Source organism: Uloborus diversus, chromosome 7, assembly GCF_026930045.1.
Source record: "Uloborus diversus isolate 005 chromosome 7, Udiv.v.3.1, whole genome shotgun sequence".
Lineage (NCBI taxonomy): Eukaryota > Metazoa > Arthropoda > Arachnida > Araneae > Uloboridae > Uloborus > Uloborus diversus.
In genome coordinates, this window is record NC_072737.1 from 158,205,960 (window position 1) to 158,219,262 (window position 13,303).

At 31.1% G+C, this 13,303-nt stretch overlaps 1 protein-coding gene across 1 annotated transcript in view; it reads right to left on the reverse strand.

Moving 5' to 3' along the window:
* Positions 1-12,420, reverse strand: part of LOC129226327 (monocarboxylate transporter 13-like) — a 33,296-nt gene extending 20,876 nt beyond the window's left edge. The window contains exons 1-2 of the mRNA XM_054860929.1: positions 12,283-12,420; positions 1,188-1,434 (exon numbers count right to left, since the gene is read on the reverse strand). Of these exons, the coding sequence (XP_054716904.1) occupies positions 1,188-1,386 (199 nt within the window). The 5' untranslated portion in view covers positions 1,387-1,434; positions 12,283-12,420. The remainder of the gene's footprint in view (positions 1-1,187; positions 1,435-12,282) is intronic.
* Positions 12,421-13,303: the final 883 nt, after the last annotated feature.

The window sequence follows — 13,303 nt, forward strand, 5'->3', positions numbered from 1 at the left end:
ATATTTGGATCACGTTTTAGTGCACTTTCTTTTCAACGGAACATTTTTTAGTTCACATTCAGGCATCTGGAACAGTTTTTCTGAATTTAAGTGTTCCAAACGTGTTCCTAAGGTTTGCAGGGATTTTGTTGCGTACTCATTAATTTTACATTTCAACGCTGTGGCAAATGATAAATAATACGAATCTTACAATTAACTTATGTAAAAGTTTTTTAAGTTTTTTTTTTTTTTTTTTTGTTAAAAAAAGAAGGAAAAAAAAAGAAAGAAAGAAAACTTCACTGGTCGCAGATTTTTCTAAATTTTTACCCGTCCGCTGGTTAAAAAAGGTTGAGAAACACTGCTTTAGAGGAGATCGACCACCCCGAAAGTTTGTCACTTGATTTTTGAGACACCTCTATGCCGTTGAAAAACTGTCCGTGAAAATACACGAGAATCTCCGATATCATTTACTAGGTAACTGATGTAAAATAACACAGAATAAAAAACATAAAACTAGACTTTAAAAAGGAAGAATACAAAGTATTATAGACAAAAATACCATAGAGATTGTTTGTGAAAACGCAGAGAATTTCAACGAAAGACTAAATTTATAGAAATAATAATAACAATTGAGAAATAAATACATTAATTAATTAATTAAAAAAATTAAAGAAATAACAAAACTCCTTAAATTTTTCAAAAGTAACGCCTTAAGGCTCTGCAATACTATTTTTTTCATTGTTTTTGGCAACAATTAAAAAACAGTCACGTCACAAAAAAACAGCCATCACAAAAGGGTTGCAGATCAGAATTTTTATGCCCTCGCAGGAAAAAGTTTCATTTGTGTGCTGGCGGTGTATTTCGGGTATTTCTACCGCTGTAGGGCGGTAACTTACTGAATATACCTGCCTTGCTTTCAATATTCGAGTTGAACCGAACCATTGTTTCGGTCACTAGTCTGGTCAGTGCTAATTCTACATTAGCTACCAGTTTGTTTGGCACTCTTGGCTTCCTTAAGAGGTTTTCCACCTCCAGCACGGTCACTCCTATACCGGGCTGATGAGTGCTAATAAGCGCGAAACTGCAGTCCTCGGCTGGAATTGACTGAACTGGCGGTGTATTTCATGTATTTCTGCCTTAGCCCTGGCTGTAGGACGGTAACTTACTGAATAAGTTTCATTTGTACTTAAAAAAAACTTATTTCTTACCTCCCAAATTTCTAATTACGTTCCTAAGTGTAAACGGGAGGTTAGCTTCTAGCCTGGAGACCCCGTAGGTGTCGATGAGCGCCACATAGAACAGCCCGGTAGTTCTGCTGATTCCAGAGAGCAGAGCGTTGATCACACAAGCCGCCAGAGCAATGGCCCATGCCCTGGCCTGATCGGGCCCTTCTTCTTTCTTAGCCATAGTCTATTTATTGGAAGGGCGATGGAGAAACAGACATCGTTCGAAGATCTGCAGGGAAGTTTTTTTTTTTTTATTTATTGAACTGATATTTTCCACACTATAAAATACATTTTATAATTGACAAGCTCATTGTCCAGCGTTGCACGGTCTACCTCAAAACTGAAAGTTGTGTCGAGCGACACATGTTCAACAATCAGGTTTAAAAAAAAGAAGAAGAAGAAGAAGAGAAGAAAACAGAATATATAGTGCTGGCCAAATTATTAGACTAAGACTGTTTTAAAAGCAAATTCTTTATTGATTACGTAACTATAGACACATTAACGAACAGTAAAATAATTATCTAATATTTAGTATGCATTCCCTTGTTCTTGATGAGCATTTTAAGTCTTTTTGGCATACTTTTCACAAGGTTTACACCATTTCTTAACACTTTTTGAAAAAGGAGGTAAAAAGTCGTTTATACTCACTATTAAAGATACTCACATACACATACTCACTAATTACTTAAAACTAACTTTAAATATAACAGAACACACTAATAAGTCCAAAAATTGCAATATTCCGTTTATTTGTGCATTGTATGTAGAAGCCTATTCCTCATCGAGACATGTGAACTTAATTCTTTAAAAAAAAATTATTTTTGATTTTTTACCAGGGTTAAAAGAGCACGCGTCCCATCCTTTGTCTCCCCCCCCCATGTGCCACATAAAAAGTTTTTTCTTTCTCCTGTAAAATTATCATAATGTGACTTACGTCCTTCTGGCTCTGAGGGATAGGTTTTAGCAACTGCCAACGATTTGGAAAGTAGAAAACTTTTGAACTATTTGCGTGGTATCGTCCATAATTTTAATTTTAGTTTCAAAATAGGTTATTCCAGTTGTCGCATTTACTTGCAGCATTTTTTTTTTCATTCCATGTAACTTAAAATAAGTAGTTCTAATGAAAAGGGATCAAATGTTATGTGTATACCAATTGCTTTAAAAAAACGATTCTGAGTTGAATTTTTTTAACCATTCATGTGTAATCGTTTACTATAAATCATGATTAAAGCAAGTACTTTTAACGAAAAATGAGTGAAATGTTATGTTTTATTAACAGTTGAAAAAATTTCTTCTAAATTGAATTATGTTAATATCCTATTTGTAATACATTAATTCATTATAAGGTATGTATTTTTAAGGAAAAATGAGAAAAATGTTACATTGTATCAATCATAAGTAGTTCCAATTTTTTTGTGAAAATTAGTTTATGTATGGTTTTTCATTGCATTAAATTTACATTACACTTTCGTTAAAATTCTATAACACAATGGGGTCGTTTCCAAAATTTTAAAGGTATTTTTTTCTGAAAGAGCATGCTTAAAAACATAGGGTCTAACCATTTTAAAATAATTTGACTAAGTTTAATATTTTTAAAAAAATACTTTAATCGGTGCGGTTTCATTGTTTACGCTTCTGCCGATGACATCACAAATGATGAAATGCCATTTAGTGTTGCCATTTTCACGGTCTAAAATATTTAATTCGCAACTTTACTCACGTGTATTGGCAACGATATGGTTGATAGCAAGCGTAGAGCGCAATATTTAATTCACTTTTTGATTATCATAACGTGGAAACGCGATAAAATGCATCGATTTGTGACGTCATAAAAACCATGACTTGTTTGAAAAATCGGACATTTAAAAAAAATAATTAAAAAATAACTGCTGGGAAAATTGAAATATTTTTTGGGTCCATGTTTTTTTTTTTTTTTTCGCTCATTCTATCAATTTCAGTGACTAAAAGTAGTACTTTTGACTGAAGCAATCAACCCTGCTATACAATCTCTGAAGTCAGGTGGACAATGAAAATGTGACTTTGTAAATTGCGGTAGAATATTCACTACTCTATTCTATTTCTAAGGCGCATTTAAAAAGGAATATGCTGGGGTTTGTATCTACAATCTGCTAACACTAATAGCCGCCAACAAGTTAAAACAAATTGCCGGGCATAAACTGAAAAAACTCTTGCCTATTCTACATTTCATGTAAAAGTAACAGAAATGTGACGAAATCGGTATTCAAAAACTAATACATAAAAATCTTCTGCCACAGTGTTGAAACAAAACTGCCGAAAAAATTAAAAGATTGCCACATTGCGTTCCACGTGTGTCTGTTGACGTAAACACAGGCAGTTTGTTCTGAGTATTTATTAACTCAATCGATGTGTCTTAGATTGCTTTCAGCTACAGAAATTGTTTCGTCCCTTAGTAGTATTCTCGAGCTTCTCAAAATAATGTTAGTTTCCATTATTTCCTTTTAAAACGTGAGTTGATTGAAAAATGGTGAAAGCGCTAACACACGAAAACTCTGAATTAACAAACTTGGATAACGTTTACCAGGTAAAATTTTTTATTGTTTTGTGTGAATATGTAAGAATATGGGTTTTTTAAAATCTTAAATTAATTTAACTAACCATATTTTACAGCAGCATTTAGTTGGAATGGACAGTATGCAAAATATTTTCTTGAATATATTATCGTAGAACAAAATGAAAAATGTTTAACCGAGAAAGGTACTTAACTTTATTGCTTTTATTCGCAGCTGAAAGGTTTCACCAAATTTGTTTAGGGTTATAGTTTTAGTATTGCACGAGCAAAGTATCCTTGGCGAGATTCCGCATGTTTACCATTCCACCATTTTTAATTTTTATCATGAGTGGAATGAAATGGTAGTAAGATTTTAGAATTCGATAAGTAAAAAGAAATAATGGTCAATCAAACTGAAAAGAAAACTACCACCATATATCCGTGAGAATTTTGTTGATGATTTGCATAACATGACATAATTAAATCGTAACTCAGAAATTAGAAAAATCGAAACAGAAAAATTTTAAATTATCCGATTCGGGAATTCGAGAGAAATAACTCAGCTACAAATGCAAAACAATAAGCGCTAGCCAAATCAAGGCAAAAAAGTATTATCTTCTTTCGATAATAATTTGTAATGTCATATTGAATCTTCTAGCATTAATTGTTATTCTTGTCAGGCCACAATTATTATTTAGTTTTATCAAGAATTGATAAATATCGAATTCAGCATCGTGGAAATAGCTGCTTAGAACTACGAACTACGTAGTTAGCAGTAATCTTTGACGTTTATAGTAATGCTTCTTGAATTCTCATTTCTTTCTACGTGGGCCAGAATATCCACAAGACTTTGAAAATTAATTCAAAAAGAATAAAGCGAAAAAATCATACATACGAACAAAAATCACAACACTTTTAGCCTTTTCTTCGTTACCACGTGCGTTTGTTTCAGTTTTTTCGTCCGCCATTAGACAGTGACTGCAGTGCCCCCTATAGTTCGTTGGAGTTGCGAATTACCGATGGCCTGAATAAATGTTTTTTTAATTTCATGTAATTATGTTTTTAATTTTCTCAAAGAAGTTTTTTTTTGAAATTGGCAACATGTGTTGTGTCTATTAAATTTTTGGAACTTCGGAATATTTTGTAAAATTTTGTATCACAGAATGTTTTTCACTCTTTACTATCTTAAGTTATAAATTTAAAAATATTAGTTATTTATATCTTTTGGATTTTCTCACAGTAAGTATACATTCCTTCATATTATACTGCTCCATCTTTAATTTAAAATTTAATAATTATCGCAATAACTGATTAGTAAGTTTGAATTCAAACTTGCTGTTATGATCAAGTTCTTTGAATGGATCTTTTGACGTGGTTTGATTTATTTAGCAGTTTATTTTAACTTTAAATTGAACTTTAAATGTACTTTATGTCTTTATTTAATTGACGGGTTTTCAAACATCAAAACGTCCTTTTCTATCCAACTTTTGATATTGTTAAATTTTGTTAGAAATTTATGTTACATTTAAATGAACGCCTTAATGTTCCTCAGAATCTATTTTATGTGTTTGGTAGGGTAATTTTAATTTTAATGGAGCTGTTGAATCACTTACTTAGAATATTATTTTTCATTTTAACAGAATTTTTGACTTTACTTCGTAGTTTTTTCAATTTATTTGACAAATTATTAAAATTTTGATATGGTATTTATGTTTTAAAATTATTATAATGATTTTAAAAAAATTTTTATTTCTGTTTTATATTTTTACTTGACTGATGATTTTAAATTGTTGTGTATTTTTAGCGGAGCTTTTATTGTTGAGTAGTTTAATTACAATTTTAATGTAGCTGTGTTGAACTGACTAGTTTCTTCTATTTTTTAGTGGATTATTTCAAACCTAAATGTAATGTGTAATTTAACTTTTTATAATTCTTACTTTAGTTGGAAAGTTATGTTTCGTTTCAGTGTAATATGTGATGTTTTTCAATGGTCTGCTTAATGCTATTGGCAGATCTTTTTGAATTTTTCATATATTTAAATAGATCTTTTAATACAACAGGCTTATCTTAATTCCTTAAGTTATTGTTTTAAATTGTAATGAAAGGTTTATTGATTTTTATGTACTTAATAACTTAATTAATAGATATTTTACACTTAAAAAAAAAAAAAACACCACGTATTCAGCATTTATTTTAATTTTGACGTCTTGAATGGGGATATTTTCTTCAGTCAAAAGTACTACTTTTAGTCATTGAAATTGATAGAATAATAATAATAAAAAAAAAGATAGCATGGAGCGTGAAAAAACGTTCACTTTCCCAACGCTTCATTTTTAACTAATTTTTTAAAATGTCCGATTTTGAAAATTTCGCGTGGTCATTATGACATCACAAATGATGTACTTTGGCGCATATGTCTACCCCATTTTCACGTTATGATAATCAAGAAGAGAATTAAATATTGCACTCTGCTAATGGCACCAGTGGATGGCATTTTATCATTTGTGATGTCACGAGGAGAAAAGTAAACAATGAAATTGCACCATTTAAAACAAGTGTTAAAAATATTAAACTTTGTCAAATTATTTAAAAAATTGTAAAATCCCGTATTTTTAAGCACGCTGTTTCAGAAAAAAATACTTTTAAAATTTATGAAACGACCCCATTCAAATTATGTTTTTCGCAATCGTGAATGGGGTTGCTTCCTTCAGTCAAAAGTAGTACTTTTTGTCACTGAAATTGATAGAATAAGCAAAATAAATAAATAAATAAATAAATAAATAAATAAATAATAATAAAATTAATAAATAAATAATAATAACATGGACTCAGAAAATACTTTCATTCTCCCAATAGTTATTTTTTAATTAATTTTTTAAAATGTCCGATTCTTCAAACAAGGCGTGATCTTTATGACGTCACAAATGATGCATTTTGGCGCATTTTTCTACAGCGTTTTCACGTTATGATAATCAAGAAGCGAATTAAAAGTGCGCTCTGCGCTTGCTATCAACCATATCGTTGCCAATACACGTAGTAAAGATGCGAATTAAATATTTTAGACCGTGAAAATGGCAACACTAAATGGCATTTCATCATTTGTGATGTCATCGGCAGAAGCGTTAACCGATGAAATAGCACCGATTTAAGTAATTTTTTAATAATATTAAACTTAAAGAAATGATTTAAAAATGGTCAGATTCTACGTTTTTAAGCATGCTCTTTCAGAAAAAAATACTTTTAAAATTTTGGAATCGACCCCATTGCGATAGGACACTGCTCGTTGCGTTTCATGTTTCTGGGACATTTCACACTACGCATTTAGCTGTTACGAACTCTACAATTCATAAGGTTGTTTTAGCCTCCCTGATTGGTGCAAATATTAAAGTTAAACTTTTTGTAAATTTATGGTCCTATGTCTACTTCTGTCATAGCATTGAAAGAAATTTAGATTTGATTTGAATTTTTAAAAATACAGGAAGATAACCGCACGTTACGGACTCTACAACCAAATGACATGGACATTTTTGCTTAAAACTATCTTCAAATTTTCTGTGAAAGTAATAACTATTCTTACATAATGAAAGTTTTCTACTATGTCTCAGTTTATATATGATGCATTTACACCCCAAAATAATTATTAAAAGGCAAAAAATATTTTTTAAGGAATTATTTAGTAAAGAACTGCACGTTTATGAATGTTACGGACTCTACATATTTGCAATGTTTGAGTATTGTTTGAGTTTACTGTTTGAATTATTGTTTACGGAATCTAAACAATAACAATGCTATCTCATTGTTAAGTAGTTTCAATGATAGAATTTTCATTGTTCAATAGTTTCAATAATAGAAACAACTGTTACTGCTATTTTTTCATCATAGTAAGTATATGCAAAAAACTAAATTAAAGATGGCTCTCCTGGTGGAACAGACCAAGTGTGCTAATGCTGATGTCTTCATAGTTTGTCTTTTTGCATTGTCTTGAATTTGTTATCAGAAATGATCCGTTTTAATTCAAAATTAACTAGCGATTTAACTCTTACAGTCGATCCTTGATTACCTGAAGTAATCAATACCGACCAACCTATACGAAATCGAAATTTCTGGATAACCCTGAGGAAAGAAGGGACATGTTGGAGAAGAGATGTTTTTAAGCCACAACTTTTTAAATTGCGTTTTTTAAGGTAACTTAAATTTTCTGTTAATTCAATTAAAAAACGTAAAATTTTTTGCTTAAAAAATCATACCTGTTCTTAAGCAACAAAATTTTGTTAATTTCCAGTTTAAATAATCATATTTCGTTAATTAAATATAGCATTTGTCATGTACAGTACAAAACGTGTGTTTATTCGTTTAATGGCCTTAATATTAATGTACTGAATGGCATACAGTGAAACCTGTGTAAGTTGACCACTTGCGGGGCACTACTTTAGTGGTCAACATAAACAGGTGGTCAACTTACAAGGGTGGTCAACTTCACAGGTTTTACTGTACCTTACTTTGTTCTTTTATTTTGTCGTGAAAGTGATTTTTTTTGTGTGAAATAATAATGGAATTTTTTCAAATGTCACCCTGAAAATTTTCTGAAATTTAGAACTACTAAATCAGTCGACACGCCACACAGTGGTTCAAAACGACAAAAAAGCGGAAAAAATTCAATAACTTTGAATATTCTCAAGAAATGCTATGAAAAATTGTTAAAATTGTTGTACGGTAATATTTATCTTCCTGCTGGCTGATCGTATTCACTGCGAAACCTTGATTTTACGCCCCCCGAATCAACGTTTTCCCCGCGTTTTATGATTTTTATCATCAGGTCCCAGTTTTTCCGTGTACTAATAATATTAATTTAACCCAGATGGAAAGTTTATTGGTTATGAATTTCCTGCATTTTACGCTTTCCCTTGGCAGTTAAAAAAAAGAAAAAAAAATGTTTTGAAATTAAGCAACGTGTTTCCTTCTGTGCATTTTTAAACATAATCCACTCTGTTAAAAGTTAATCCATGAAAACAGAAATGCTACTGCTCCATCCGTAGCCAACCTTGCGGACCCTTCAGACGCCAGTGAAGATGAACAAGAAGAGGAAACACAACTCGTCTCTTCTTTCAATACTGCATTTAAGAGCTTCCTAATAGTGAAAGACTATTTTCTTTATCATAAAGACCAGGGAAAAACTTTGCAAAGTATTTCAATCCTGGATGAATTCAATGACTCTTTGTTACTGACTATTTTCAACCTAAACGCCCGGATTCGTAACTTAATGTGTTAGAATGATCTAAATTGGTATGCACAATAATGTTCTTTTCGTAAAATATCGCGTTTTTACCTTTTTATAAGCGTCATCGTAGCAGCTTTTATTATTATTTTTGTTTCCTTATCTGATTTTTGCTTTCTATACATTTCCCATACTTTACGTTTTCACATATTTTATGGGTTTTTTTTTTAATTTGAACTGACGTTTTCCCATATTTTATGTATTTTATGTTTGATTTAGGCCAGTCAGTTAGTCCAGTGATTTAGACGTGAAATCGGGGTTTCTCTTAGTTCAAATTCATTTCTGTTTTTAGCGAAAAATATAAATTAAATAGGTTGTATGCCACACGCAAGGTTTATTTATTGCAATTGATACCCTCGAACAATATTTTCTGGCAATGTTGACAAACTGAGAACAGCGTTATACTAGAATGATTTCGAAAAAGAAATCTGAAATTTCAAACGTTTGATTTTCTAATTTCATTGTTTTATGAACATAATTGTTATTTAACTTTTTTATATAGAATTCTGTATGAGTTTTAAAAATTTCTTTCTCATATGTATCTTCTTTAAAGCCATACGAAACGGGTTCGATTTTCATGGTACCATTTCATTGCATGTAGAAAAATGCTCCGCATTATGACATAACAACGTAAATCTGTTTAAAAAATCCTCTATATTTATTGATGAATGTTTCAAGAGCCACAACTTTCGGAAACAGTAAACAAACGTTTTTAGGCTCTCCCGCAAAGTAGTGAAACTGTGACATACGTTAGTCTGGAGCATGTGAAGTTTGATGACCAATTTCTTCGATAAAAAAAAAAGCAATTTAGCCCCGTCATAACGTTACGGGTTATTTTCTATCTTATTATATTGCTATTTGTAAATAGCGAAAATCAAACAAAACATCTGCCACGACTGCGGTCGCAGGTGGTCGCAGCTAAAATGTTGTTGTTTATTTACAGGAAGGATTAAACTATTGATATATGTAAATTTTAGCCCACCGGAAGCCGCCGATAAAAGTATATTCCACAATATTTTTCATCATATTTTTTAGAAAATAATATTTAGAAAATAAAATTTTTTATTTCAGGTAATTTTCAATTTTCATGAATTTTTAATTTTTAACTACGATGTAATATGCATCCTATAAGTGTGAAAAACCAATCAGAAATGACTTTTATTAAATTTTAGTCCTCCTTATTGAACGAATGAATTAAAACAGAAGTATAAGGCATACGTCCGAAAAAAGTAAAAACATAATTGTTCAACAATCTTGGCTTATTTTTGTGAAAAAGGAATTTTTTTTTTCAAAAAACTGTTTTGGAATAAGTTACTACAACTCAAGGGCTAAGTAATTAAGACATGAAGTATTTTTTATCTTAAAACTTGAAAATGGCTCTTTTTTCCGCCCTTGAACCACTGTGCGGCGTTGTAATGCTGTACTTAGGATCTGGGTACACTTCACAATGCTGCTAGGTTAGGTTTGCCCCAACTATAGTAACTGGGATGTCCTGGCCAAGATGTTTAAAACCAAAAAAAAAAAAAATGTTTGAATCGAACTTTACGCCCCAAGTTGTTGGGTTATGCTTGTTTGTTTTATGAAGAAGAAAAATAAATTCTTCACTAAGGATATTGGTTTATTTTTTTTTTTTTTTTTTTTTTGCAAAAAGAAATAAATGTTTTTGATCTATATGAAAACTATATTATCATAATAAAACTGCTTTATCATACAACAACTTGCATTATCAAAGTTTGACAGTATTTTAAAATACAAGGAGGGGGGGGGTAGATATTGCCTCAGAATTTAAGTATGAGAAATTTCTAATCACTTTTTGCTGAAAATTTCAATTAAAACTTCCTAAAAAGTTGAAAAAATTCATTTTTCAATTTTTCCGGAAGGGAAATAAGCCCCTTCGGATTTTTTTTTTTCGTTTTTTTCCGAAATTTTCCGTCTTTTTTCCCGACCGTTTTCATCTCTATTTACTTCATAAAGTTCTGTTAAAATATTAATGTTAAAACAGTTAATGATTTGAACATTTACTGGAATGTAGAGAAATATTTAATGAAAATCATGGTAGAAAATAAAACTGCTTATTTAATTTTATGATGAGATAAAGAAAAGAAAAGTAGAGAAGCAAGCCAATATGCCCCTACTCTCCCCCCCCCCACTTGGACAGTCGAAATTCTTCTGAAAGTCAAAGTTTTTTAAAAGTGTAAGTTGTAATTCCTTTTAAGTCCGTAACCTAATTTATTAAATTAATTAAAAAATACTGAATTCCAGTAATCATGAAATTTATTTTAGAATAGTGTAACACTTTCGGTGAGATTAGAAAATATTAAATTTAGTGACATAAAATGCATAAATAAAAATGTTGATAATACTTTTCGTCTAATTGTTATTACCGGCTTTACAATCATAATTTTTACAACTTATAAGTTTTTAACGAACGCACTTTTAAATTAAAATTATTATCTGTGTTAGAGAAGAGAGATCTTACTTTATGTGTCCTCTTTGCACCTGCTTTGGTTTCAAATTCAGTTCAATTGACTATTAAAGAAAAATTCAATGCAGAGTCCGTAACGATAAAAGTTGTATTTTGATGTTTTCAGTGTGATTGCGCGCATAATATGAAGTAAATGAAGAAAAAAACATGACATCTATGTCACAAATACCGTGAAATGCCCCTTCTACAAATGGAATAGGATGGAAATGATCAAGAAGTTAGCACCCTTAATATTATGACTGGTGATTTTCTCTAATAGGTAATACAAGGCACATTCATTAAAAAGAAATGGTGATTAGGATACGGCAATAAAAAGATGAAGGTTTTATGACCAATATTCACCAGTATACTTATCATAAATATTATTTACAACATATAACGTTTTTAATATTTAATTATTTTTATTAACCTATTTGAAAATTTTGTATTAAGGTAAAGTTTGCTTTTTAGAATCCTCTAAGTTGATATTTTTCCAGAAAAAACGTAATTTTCAACCCTGCCTCCCCCCCTTTTTTAAGAGTAAACTCTGATTAAGTTAAGTCTTGAATGGGCTCAAGCGATTCGTTACCATGACGACGAAATTTTTTCCTCTTTATAAATAATTAAACAACGAATTATTTTATATTCTCTAGCTTATATTCAAAACTTAATTTACTTAATTTATACTGGAATGATTTTCACCAATTTCCCTTGAACCACAACATTTACTTTTGAATTCACTAGTTTCACTGCCAACCGACAAGCAAGATTTCAAGATTAAAAGTCGAATAAAATCATGTGTACTTACTTTTTTTTAGTAATTTATTCCACTCAAGTTCTTGATCAATACTTTCCACAATATGTTACTTTTAGTTTTCGATTATGTTTAAAGCTTTCTTAAACTAATATCTTCTGCCATTGTGTGAAAAATCTCCTGACATTAAAACACATACCTAGCGACCTACTAGCAATGTAAGTATTCTTTCTGTTTCTCTCAGAATTTGTTCCTAGTTATCTATTATGAGACCTTGGACACAAGATAGAAAGGGGATTAAAATTTTAAAGATAAGCATTTTAGATGACTTACAAATTCTGGGCTTAAGCTTGATTTGTTTAACCCTTCTAGATAAATCGCTTTCTGCAGAATCATTTAAAGACAGATTTAAATATTATCTTGTGAAGGAAACATTTCTGTGAAGTTCTTAGTTCATTAGTAAAGTTTATTACCCCTTGCTAATTGTTCTTAGCAAGGGGGAAGTTAATTCCCCCTTGCTAAGAACAATTAGCAAGGGGTAATATACTCTTAGACCAGTGGTGTTCAACCTTTTTTACCTGCGGGCTGCACCAGTGGCGTATATATGTTTTTATTTTAGAGGGGGCCCAAATTACCAATATTAGCCCCGCCTCACACCTTTTTCTTTTTGCAATTTCAATTTTTTTTTGGGGGGGGGGGAGGGGGGAACACAGTGCCCTTATCTTCTCATTTTTTTCGAGGTGGGGCAAGGACTTCATTCCTTCACCCAGTGGCTCAACCAAAATATAGTTTTAATTGAACGCTCAAAGATCTCGCTTCTGATGGGGGGGGGATTCTCCCCCGGAAGTTTTTTGAAATTGTAGTCCTAAGAATGCAGTATTAGGTGGTCTCTGCTGATGCTACAGGGAGGAAAAATTCTGGGGGACTTCTGCGGAAATTTTTTGAAATTTAAACTTTAAAAACGCTATTTTCGTTGTATTTGTTGACGTTAGGGAAATGAAATTAATGGGGCTTTTTGAAGTTTCCCTCGATCAATTTTTTTTTTAAATCGATCACCCCTCCGACCGATTTTTCG